This window comes from Cetorhinus maximus, chromosome 9, assembly GCF_964194155.1.
Source record: "Cetorhinus maximus chromosome 9, sCetMax3.hap1.1, whole genome shotgun sequence".
NCBI lineage: Eukaryota > Metazoa > Chordata > Chondrichthyes > Lamniformes > Cetorhinidae > Cetorhinus > Cetorhinus maximus.
In genome coordinates, this window is record NC_135887.1 from 107,194,031 (window position 1) to 107,206,422 (window position 12,392).

A 12,392-nucleotide genomic window follows, 5' to 3' on the forward strand; every position below is an offset into this window, starting at 1 on the left:
TCTTTGAAGGCTTGCACCCTTCCCCCAGTTGCCTCATCTTAGCATCTCCACTGTTTGGCAGCACATGCAACTAAAACAAAAACAGCTTGTACACAGCATAGCTAGCTCTCAGATCCCTTGCAATGTATCTATGCATCTATACATTATGATTTTGTTAACATCATATTTTCCAGCAAAATACACCATGGGGCCCCAAATTAAAAATGCCCTTTAAAAATCACAGGCTTTGAACTCAGAGTAACATCTCAAGAAATTTTAATAGAAACTACACATCAGTTGGCTCAGGATGATCAATACAACTGTTCAAACAGAATTGCAGGGACTGTGATGTATGTACATTTTGTCTTTTTCTTTGTACTTAGGTTCTAAGAAGAAAAATTGCCTTTTGCCTAAAATGCAATGAAAGTTGTTGCCCTTTTCAGCACAACTGCTAGCTAACTCCTTATTCGAATGTTACTTAAGTGAAGAGAGTTGTTGTGCATTCTCTACAGTGAGGGAGTTTGGCTGCCTGCGGGCTTCTGCGCTTTTGATTTCATTAAAGGTACTAAGTTAACCATTTCAAAAGAACAAATGACATGTATTCCACCTGCTGCACCCACCCCATTATTCTGTAGAAATATCAACATGATAAACATTTAAAACAAAACTAAGTAATTATAAAATAAAGTTAGAAAATACTGGAAATACAAATCAGACCGCATCTGTAACACTGAAGGGCAAGTTAGCACTTTGGGCATGTCTATTCATCAGCATCCAGGTCACAATTCTCAAAATGTTTCTATTAAACTTGCAACAGCACTGTCAATTTTTCTCATGGTTTGCTTAGGTTATGCCTAAAAGAGGTATATATGCTGATAACTATATGCCATTCCAATATCTAGAGAGTGCATATATACCAAAAATGCCCAAAATTCATACGTTAAATTCTACATGCTTATCCTACATGTCACCTAGAGACAGTATGACCAGTAATTACATATAATTTCCTTCTCCAGTTTCCCGTACAACTGATCTACTATTCCGCTGGGAATGGGTGGTGTTCCCTAACCCCACCTTCACCCCCCGGTACTTTACCTAGTGGCTATGCTTCACGTGTGAATGTAGACAGTTTCTGCAGTCAAGTGAATACAGTAGGAAACACAATTCAGAACTCATCAAAAATTTGCCCATGCCCAATTTCCATTATTTAGTAGTCACCAAATAATGATCAAAAGAGGGAGATCTAGTTGATTTTCCTTTTGCCAGCACAGTGCCGTTCGAGCTAATTGTAGTGGCCAACTCATGTTCCATCACTGATTAGGGACTGGACTTGAGATCTTCTGCTTTGCACATCTTGGCACAACACCATGTATTGTATTCATCCACTAATCTATTGCAGTAACATTTCTTATGGTCTATTAAGAACTCCTCCATCAGCTCAGCCAAGAAATCGAAACGCCTGCTAGTCTAGAGTCTCTCAGTTCCAGCTATGCATCAATGTTTTTTAGTTTCAAACCTAACTGCAGGTCTTCTTCATTTGAAACATGGTAAATGCTGTTCGAACGAATGGCTCAGATTAGAAGGAATCAACATTTACATTCTAAGAGTCATTCAAATGTAATGAATTCAATGCCTATGAAAAAAATGGGGAACTTGGGAGGTGGAGGAAGAATAAAGAGAAAAAGATACTGCCGCTGTTTATACAGGCAGATGTATTTAGAAAACTTGTCATAATGGGTCATTTTTACTAAGGCTTTGCCAGTCAGACCCATGGAAAAGAAAATTGAGTAGAGTGTACAATGAGGTTCCCTATTTGCTATTGCCCTTTTGTGCTAATGTCCGTGAAAATTTTCAACTCCAACCTTCCTCTCAACCCAAAGTGGTTTGGGAGAAGCAGTATTTTGCAAACTGGTTCATTTCACTTTAATGCAGATGCCCCAATTTTTGGTTTTTTAGTGATTTTAACCCCAAGTGATAAAATTAAATGTAACATTTCAATATAAACTGCAACAAGATCCTTCTATAGCAAAATACTCAAAAATCCCAAAACATGATGGTTTCAATTTCATCTCTTTGAACGCTTGTCAATGATTTTATATTCAACTTTCAAAACATTGCTATTCCCACAACTTAATTATTTTATCGATTAATTTACAAATTATACATTACAATATAAAGGGCCGATCCATGTTATACTTCACCACTATTTATTTGGGATTCAAGAAACTTGTTGCTTTTTTTTTTAAACATGTCACAATTAAAAATTACTATTCAACATTTTGAAATGTCCCGAGATTCAAGGACATGTGGTGGGGCAGAGTTAGAGATAGGCAGGGAGAATAAAGACTGAAGAGTTAAGAAAATGTTAGAGGACGTAACTGAAGATATGATGAGGTTTTGAGGAGGTCTTTAAAGATAATGGAACAAGTAGCAATGTGGATGAGGTGTTTAGAAAAATAATTCCGGACTACAAAGTCACAGTGCCCACTAATTGTCCCACCTAAAGTTGAGCAGAGGGAAAAGAACCTTCTCTGACTTAGAAAAATTATATACAGTATTAGATTAAAAGAGGCTTACACTATGAAAAAAAGTCTGAGGATTGTGACTATTTTGGAAACTAGAAAAGAGGGACCAAAAATTTGATAAAAGAAGGAAAAATAGAATATGAGACTAAACTAGCCAAGAATATAAAAACAGATTGTAAGAGATTTTACAATCATTTGAAAAGGAGGAGAGCAGCTAAAGTAAATGTTGGTCCCTTAGAGGCAAAGAAAGGAGAAATTATCATGGGGACAGAGGAAATGGCAGATGTGTTGAAAAATATTCACCATATAGATGGGAAACAGGAGCTGGAACTATTTCTTGTAAACTGGCTTAGATTTTAGATTTTATTTTAGGTGGGTTTAGTATGCTTGGGTAACATGATCACTTTTATTATAAAAAAGCATTTTATATAATCACATATACCCTGCAAAGAACTAATATGGTCAAGTCACCATGTTATGTACTAAAATGTGGGCAGAAAGCATGCCAAGTTGATGCTGCTAACAATTCTACCTCAAAGAAACTAACCCAACATAGTACTATATATTGTATCTACATAAGTTTAAGGCAATATGTGTAATTAGCCAGAACTAATGAAATTAATCCTTACAATGTTCCTGACAAATTAGCCATTTCCAACAACATGGGCTCAGGCGGTTTGATAACACTTTTTCAGTATAAAAGAGGGTTACGGGAACCATCTTGTGTGCATCAAGTGAAGGGAGACCCGTAGATCTTCAGGGACAGAGGCGAGACTCCTGTCATCATGGAGATCATGATTGTAGTACTGGGCCAGGGACAGAGGTGAATTTCTGTCATCTCGGATCCTAGGAAGATGCAGTGTACTTCAGGGGGAGGCGTGAACACCAAGGATTGAGGTTGGTTTCCACTTCTTCAGGATTGGCCATCCATTTGAAAACTTGAAGTCTGTAAGATTTTGTTGCTAGGTATACTTTACCTTTGTTTCCTCTTATTAGTTTTAGTTCATTAAGCTGATTGATAATTCTTTAGTTGATTGATTAACTGGTAAGTGTATTGTTTCATTTTGCTTATGTTCGGGGGCACCTTGTTATGCAGCAGGGACACTTTTCTGTTCACTGTCATCTCGCTCCACCTTCAATTCTTCCTCATCATTCACCTCCCATGAGCTGTCCCCTTCCAGGGTCTCCCCATCCTCAAGGTCCAACCTCTCTGAGAGGCCATGTTATGAAGAATGCAGCAAAACCCACAATGAATGAAACCCTTTCAGGAAGCTATTGGGAGGGCATCACCCCACTGGTCTAAACACTGGACACAGTGCCCTCTGAGCCTGAGCCTCTGTCTTGCCGAAGAGGGCTTCTGTCACCTGGTGATGTATTGTTGTGCAGGCATGTAAGATATTGCAGAGGCCCAGAGCTGACCCTTGAAAGGATCCAGTGGTGAAGAAATACAAGACCATGGTTACCTGTTGCTGGCAGGGCTTGGCAATCATTGGTGCATGGTCTGAGGTGCGCACTGGTGAGGGCACAGATGTCTGTGACCATCCTCCTAGAGAGTCATAGTCTCCTTCAGCACTGGTATAAGTCACGTTCAGGTATCCTTACCTCTGTCTGTATATCCCATGCATAGGGAAGTGTCTCCTTTTCCAATGTTCCCTTACCTCTGGCCTTCTGATGCCCCAAAGGCCTGCACTGCCCATCCTGTGCAGGCTGCTGTTCCTTACCTCAAATGGCCTCAATTTCTGAGGGTGCAGCACCCATTTCCAGCTAAACCGTCTCCAATATCTGGGTGGAATCCAAACAGCCTTGCCCCCTGCTCTGATGCCCACACAATGTAAGGAGGGTGACAACCTCACTGAACTAGCAAAATTCTTAAGGTCTTTGTCAGATCTCACCTAACAAAGTCCCCTGAACTGCGATGGGTTGCTGTAACCTTTACTTAGGTCTATGATGAGCCTTTGGACCTAGCTGCAAAAACTTATCTGGCCTCCATGACTTGTCTCTGACTTGGACCACACCTGCCTTTAGTCAGTCTGAAGCAGATACCTCCTAGCCTCCTGCTGCCTCCAGCATGTTGAAAATCTGTTGAAAGTCAGGCTTTTAATAATTCCGTAACAATCTGAACTGGCCTCAAAAGGAGTGTGGTAAGTTTCCAGGCCTGTGCTCCACCCTCCCCCACCCCGACCTCATGAAGGTTTCAGCCATCCAGAAGGAAGGCGGGATGTTGACATGTACAACATCGCTGCTATTTTGTTCGGCTTCCCGCCTCCATTCGGACGTGATTCAGACCTCGAAAACCCTGCCCTTTGCGTCTGTCTTCACAGTAGAAGACACAAATACACAACAGATATAAAGGGCAACACCAAGGGGCTAATAACTGAGGAAATGAAGGTCATTCATATCAGCAAAGAAAAAGTAGTGGGAGAAACTTAAGGGACCAAAATCCAATAAATTTGCAGGACTTAATGGCTTACATCTTAGGGCTCTTAAAGAGGTAGTTCAGAGATAGTGGGTGTGTTATGATTTTCCAAAACTTCCTAGATTCTAGGATGGCCCCAGCAGATTGGAACTTGGCAAATGTAACTCTGCTATTCAGGAAAGGAGGGAAGAGAGAAAACAGAGAACTACAGGTCAGTTAGCCTGACATTCGTCACTAGGAAAAAGAATCTATTATTAAGGAAGTCATAACAATGCACTCAGAAAATCACAATAATTAGACAAAGTCAACATGGCATTGTGAAAAGCAAAATGTGTTTGACAAATGTATTAATGAATTTGAGGATGTAACTAGTAGGGTAGAGAAAGGGGAACCTTTAACATACTTGGATTTCCAAAAGGCATTTGATAAGGTGCCATACAAAAGGTTAATATGCAAGATGGAGTAGGGGTAATATACTAGCATGAATGGAGAATCGGTTAATTGACATGGAGCAGAGAGTAAGGAAAAACAGGATATTTCCAAGTTGGCAAGTTGTAACTAGTGGAGTGCCATAAGAATCAGTGCTGGGACCTCAGTTATTTATAATCTATATTAACATAGATGAACAGACCAAGAGTAATGTATCTAAATACAAAGCTAGGTGGCAAAGTAAGCTGTGACAAGTGTAGCGTTCAAGTGTTCAATTGTTCTGTGCCTGATTATGAAAGTCTATTTACCACTACTACTATTGATGCTCAAAGCAGAAAACTGCAATGCAGTTTTTTTCTGAAATAAAAACAGAAAATGCTGGAAATATGCAACAGGTTATGGCATCCATGGAGAGAAACAGAGTTGAGAAATAATGTTTCAGGCCTTTCATCAGAACTAGGAAAAGTTAGAAATGTAATAGGTTTTGAGCAATGGGTGGCTAGGAGAAGGACGAAAGGTCTGTGATAGGGGAAAGACATTAGAGTTTGAATGATGAAAGAGTTAGTCTTCCAGGGCCAAAGAGAACGGTGAAGGGGCAAGAAAGGCAACAAAGAAACATGCCTAACATATAAAACTTTATGAGATGTAAAGACTGGACTTTGGGATAATATTGGAGTAACATTGCACTTTCACTTATAAAACACCTTATAATGTTCCAATGTCTCAATATACTTCATACACATGATAGTGACCTTATTATGCAGGCAAATGTGGCAATCATTCTATACCAGCAATGACCCACAATAAGGGATACGATGAATGATCTACTAATTGGTGTTTTTAATGATTTCTTTGAAGGGGTATTAGCCAGAAAACTGAGAGAACTCTTAGCTCTTCTTCAAATAATAGTGGGATCGTTTATGTTCACTTCATTTATCAAAGCAGCTGGACAGGACTTTGCTTCAGTGAGAGATGTGCTTCTGACAACGCCACACTGTGTCAGTCTACATTTTTTTTCCAAATCTTGCTGTGGAGCTCAATCCCACACACAAGCTCTTGATCTGGATGCAAGTGTTACAAAATGAATCAATCTGATGCATATGTAATACATATTATTCTATTGAATTAGATCATACCTAGACTCCATTTACCTGCCTTTGCTACATATCCCTGAATACCCCTTTCTTAACAAAAATCTATTGATCTCAGTCTTTAAAGTTTCAATTGATCTAGCATTCAGTGCCAGCTGTGAAAATGTGTTTCATGATTCACTTCCAAATGGCCTAATTTTATTATTCCCAGCTCAGAGGAAATAGTTTCTCTGCATCTACCATATTGAATTTCTTAATGATTTTAATATCGCTTGATTGGATCCTCCTTCAACTGGCTGAAGTCAAGACAGTACAAGCCAAGTTTATCCAAGCTGTCCTCTTTAAGCCCTTGTATCATTCTGGTGAACCTGCGCTGTAAACCCCTTCCAAAGCCAACACATCTTTTCTGAGGTGCGTACCAGAAACTGAAAGTGGTAATCCAGATGGGCCATACACACATTCCAACAATGCTGCTTGATAGTTGTCAGGATTGGTTTACCCCACTGTTTAGATATACAAAAAAGTTGCACAGGGTGAACTGTCCTGCAATTTTCTTTTTCTGGCTCTTCACCCAGATAGCCCACCAGTGATGGGGATGACTTTCCATGACAGATGCGCCCTCTGTCCCTTTAATTATAGACATAACATCAAAGTACTTGCACAACTGCACCATCAATAGTTTAAGAATGAAAAACTAGAGTTCCTGTCACACAGCTTCTATCAATGTAAATTACTGCAAATTTGCACTGCCAACTATTACTCTCAGCAGGTCTATGAACTTACTTGTCCCAATCATTTGCCACCATTTCTTTTTGTATTCAGTTTTCTACCCTCATTTCATGAAGGTAGCAACTCATGTTGGGGTAAGGTAGCTGTTTGGTACTTTGACAAGTGACCATTCTTTATTCATGAGCTTGATAACTAAGTGGAGACAACTATTCAAATTGTTTCCATACATACTATCATTCCCACAATATCACTGATAGTGATTAAGATGGGTAAAATATGTCTGATCTTTTTGACCTTCCCTTTATCCCAAAGCACTAATGTAAACTGTAATGCAAACTGCTGACCTTGGTGAGATCAGGAAGCCAAACACAGGCTTGGGAGTTTCCTGATTTGTATGGCTCACTACTACAAGATGCAGCGCCTTTGCCATTAAGCAACAAGTTGAACTCCCACCTTATTTAAAAGAAACGATTCTGAACCATCATTAAATCAAATTTATGCATATATTCATTCGGTATAATGAAATGAAACACGGTACCTTGTTGTTGAATTTTTTGTTTAATATTTACACATATGCAACCTTTTCCCCTGCAAATTTCAAAAACGTGTCTATGCTCCCTCTTCACGTCTTTCAAAATATCTTTTCACTGTGCTTTTCACTTTGTAAGTGTCCATGCAGAAATAACAATGAAATCCATTTGGTTTTGGCAATAAAATTCATTCTGGCAGTGCTCAATTCAGACAAAATAAATTCATTTTACAATTGATCCAAAAATGGTAAGAATATCACATTTTAATTTCAGATTCAAAAATAGATCAGTATTTTAAGGTAAATTATGAGAGAACCAGGGAATTGGTCCTTTTTCTTCTGAAGTATTTGTAGTCACCATTGGAATATAATATAATATTGCAGCTGAAAACAGGCTAATAAAATTAAACACATTTCACAACACTGCAAAATTGCTCTGAATAATTGCATGTTTTGTATAAATCTATTTTAATACATTCTGATTCTAAAATGCAGCAAATCAGCTTTTCATGGTATGTGTATAAAGTGCAATACCATATATAATGTTTTTAAAAAAAATTAAACCTACTTCACACGCTTCTGCTGTGTTAAGAAAACTTTAGTTTCCAATATCTGAGTCACCAAACTTTCACCGTGAATGTTTCTGTATGCTTTAGGTTTTAGAAAAATAACTTCCCTTTTAAATACTCAATCCAATATTTCATTATAGTCCTGCTTCACTGTCTACTATAGAAAATTCATCTTTGTTTTTAGTACAAAAAGCAAATTGATGAAATTAGTTTCATTTCTGGCTGGTCAATACAGGTTAACTGCAATACAGTGTTGCTCTCCATCGGTCCAGCTTTCTTGCAATTTTCTTTCCTTGTTCAATTCTTTGCTCCTCTTTTTTTTTAGTGTTCAGTCAGGGCTTTGGCTAGATTGAGGAGAACAGAAAGAATTCTTAAGTGAGTCTCACCTCTTCAGTCACTTAAAACAATGTCATAAATTTGTTTAAGAAAACAAGGGAAAAGGAAACACTGCTCAGCCCATTAACCTTGCTGTCCTTCCACAGCTCAAAGTACAAGGTGTCTATTTCCACCATCTCCAGTGTGATGCCCACACAAAACACAATATCCCTCTCATCAACTTTCAGCATTCTGAAGGATCATTCCATCTGTGACACCATGGTCCACTCCTCAGTCCCTCTATGACCCTCACCCCTTGCCAGGGTAGCTTTCCATGCAAGTGCAGGCGATGCAACACCTGCCCTTTTAACCTTTCTTTCTCCTCACCATCCAAGACCCCAAACACTCTTTCCAGGTGAAAAAAGCTATTTATGTGCATTTGTTTCAATTTAGTATACTGCATTCACTGCTCATAATCCAGTTTGCTCTACATTGGGAAGGTCAAACACACTTAGGGTGAACACTTTGCAGAACATCTCTGCTCAGTATGCAAATGTGACCCTTAGCTTCTGGTCGTCTGTCATATTAATTTCTTACCTTGCTCTCACGCTGACCTCTCTGTCCATGGACTCACCCAGTGATCCAATAAAGCTCAAATGTAAGATTGAGGAATAACACCTCATCTTTCAATTAAGCACTCAACAATCTTCTAGACTCAATACTTAGTTCAATAATTTCAGACCACAATCTTTGCCCCAGTGTATTTCCTTTCTTTGCAGGTTCTGGTTTCAGTCTCATTTTTCCCTCCCTTCTATTTTCAAATGTTCATCATTCTGCCATTCACACCTGCTCTAGTTATATAGTGTTTCTTTATCTGTCCCAATCCCAGCACCGCCAAATCTTTTATCATTTAATCTCTCCTGCTTTCCACCCGATCACAGAACTTCCCATTTGCTGTTTTTCCATCCGCCACTGACACCCCCCGACTTTCATTTGCTTAAAACATGTTACATTTCTAACTTTTCCAAGTTCTGACGAAAGACCATCAACCTGAATCATTAACTCTCTTTTTCTCTAATGATGCTGCCTGACCTGTCGAGTAGTTCCAGCATTTTCTCGCCTCCATCTGTGTCAAAACGAAGGTGGGCAGGAATTATAAATGGCAGGCGGGACCTGATTCTGGGGTTCCCGCCCATATTCCCGGCATGGGATAAGGTTGCAGGTAGTGAGCCCGCACAAAGTAATCCTGCCTTTGCCTACTCCATTGCAGGAGTGGACATTTCAGGTTCCCCCCTCCACCACTCACACCCCGCTATTTCCATGATGTCAGGCCATTTGGTAAGAGGCATCGTTCCTGGCACATCAGTGGTGTCATGAACCAAGGAAGAAGTCTGGTGTGGAGTTGGAAACCTTTTAACAGGTAAGTTCAAAAGTTTTTTTTAAATTCATTCACGGGATGTGGGCTTCACTGGCTGGGCCAGCATTTATTGCCCATTCCTAATTGTCCGTGAGAAGGTAGTGGTGAGCTGCCTTCTTGAACCACTGCAGTCCATGTGGTGTAGGTACACCCACAGTGCTGTAAGGAAGGGAGTTCCAGAGTTTTGACCCAGCAACAGTGAAGGAACGGCAATACATTTCCAAGTCAGGGTGGTGAGTAACTTGGAGGGAAACTTCCAGGTGGTGATGTTCCCATCTATGTGCTGCCCTTGTCCTCCTAGGTGGTAGTGGTCGTAGGTTTGGAAGGTGCTGTCTAAGGAGCCTTGGTGAATTCCTGCAGTGCATGTTGTAGATGGTACACACTGCTGCTATTGTGCATCGGTGGTGGAGAAAGTGAATATTTGTGGACATGGAGCCAATTAAGCCGGCTGCTTTATCCTGGATGGTGTCGAGCTTCTTGAGTGTTGTGAGAGTTGCACTCATCGAGGCAAGTGGAGAGTATTCCATCACACTCCTGACCTGTGCCTTGTAGATGGTGGACAGGTTTTGGAGAGTCAGGAAGTGAGTTACTCGTTGCCGGATTCCAAGCCTCTGACCTGCGATGACAACTTCATGGCCAGGATTTTACAGCCCCTCCCACCCGGCAGGATATTTTGGTCCTGCCGAACAGAATGGAGATTTAAATGGCTTGCCGCATCCGCCGGGGAGACACACCGCAGTGGGGCCATAAAATCCTGGCCCATATGTCATAATGCAATGGTATAGGATAAAGTTAAATATGTTTGTAATACAATGATTAATGATAGGGCTTTGTTTAGAAAAGGTAAGTGATGTTTAAATTGGCCAGCATTGTGAAAACATTCAGGTGCATTGAAGTATTTTATCGAGCGGGATAAAGTGTTCTTCTGCGTTCAACATTATTGAAATTCAGATTTAATGTCAATTTTCCCGTGATTTAATCTCTACTTTGATTGACAGTTCAACCAACTGTTGAGTCTTTGAAATAGATGAAACAGATGGCTGACTTTTTATTGATAGTACAGCCATCAGTTAAGGCTTTGAAGCAGTGGAATAGATGCCCATCAAAGGTTCAAAGATTTTGTATTCAGGTCTGAAAGCTTTGTTGACAAAACTGTGCAATGGAATCCCATTATGAATGCTTGTCTGAGCTTCAAACTCACTAATGAATTCAGCTTAGTGGAGTTTGTTGACACAGCTGTGAAGGGGACTAAGAGTTTTGTTTTGGTTGACAGTTTTATGAGCAGTTAATATGATAATGTTTTATGTAGAGGCTTTTTAATGGCTGTTTGTTTATTTTGAGTTTCATGAGCACTTAAAAGGGTTATTTTTTTCAAGTGGTATTTGAGTGGCTGTGATTAGCATTTTTATGAGTAGTTAAGAGGATTAAGGATTTTTGAAGAAGTTTTTCAATGGCTGTTTATTTTTGACAGTTTCATGAAGGTCACAAAATCTTCCCAAATTTTATTATCGGGTTCACGAGTTCTGTTCATAGCAGATACTGGGTGAGTGGGCATGGGAGGATATGAGGGGGGGCGTGGGGATATGAGGGTTGGGTGGACTGGGGGTGGGTGGGGTGTTAGGGTGCCTAACACTCATGTTCAGAACTGGGCTGGTATCCCAGTGAATGGGGGTGGGCCTTTTAACCTAGCAGCCTCAGCATCTGCTCATCTCTATTCCCTCCTCTGCCCTGCTTCTGGAGGTGGCAGCCCTGACTCCAGACTGTCCCGAACATAAAAATAGCATAGGTGGGCTCCACCAGGCAGCAGGTGGGATCATGACATTGGGAAATGGTCTACCCTACTCTCCTAATCTCCTAAAATAAAATTCCACATAAATAATTTCCATTTCCCAAAGGTCATTACCCAAAACTTCAAAATATCTATCAATCCCTCCATTTCCACTGTTCAACCCCTGCCTCAACTGATCATTAGGAGTAGGAACCATGGCAGAGTTTTGCACTTTCTAGCCTAGTGTAGTGGCGGACAGTTGTCACATTACTTCAGGCTTTGGTAAGCTGATTCAGCCGAGATCAGTAATCAACCTTAGGTCCTTTCTGGTCTGTATATACCATTCACAGAATCACAGTTTGAGATTCTGATACTGTATTAATATAAAAGAGTAGCAGGTTAAACATTTAGAAAAGCATTATAACTTTATTATAGAGACATTTTGCAAAATGTAACAAACTTTGCCATTTTATTCTGGCTATTCAACCAAATACTACTCATTTTCTTATGGTTTTCATTAATCTAAACTCCCTCCGATTATGGTTCTTAAAAACAGGTCAAATTGACAAAGTTTTGACCTAAAGCAATATTTGGTTATCCTTTCTGAATGTTATTTATTCTTCAG

General features: G+C 39.9%; 1 protein-coding gene across 23 annotated transcripts in view; it reads right to left on the reverse strand.

Moving 5' to 3' along the window:
- Positions 1-7,648: 7,648 nt before the first annotated feature.
- Positions 7,649-12,392, reverse strand: part of plekha7b (pleckstrin homology domain containing, family A member 7b) — a 500,085-nt gene continuing 495,341 nt past the window's right edge. For all 23 annotated transcript variants that reach the window (XM_078549252.1, XM_078549249.1, XM_078549250.1 and 20 more), the window contains one exon: positions 7,649-8,611. Coding sequence is in view for 7 of the 23 variants with exons in the window: in XM_078549254.1 (XP_078405380.1) it covers positions 8,589-8,611 (23 nt within the window). In the remaining 16 variants the exon portion in view is untranslated. The remainder of the gene's footprint in view (positions 8,612-12,392) is intronic.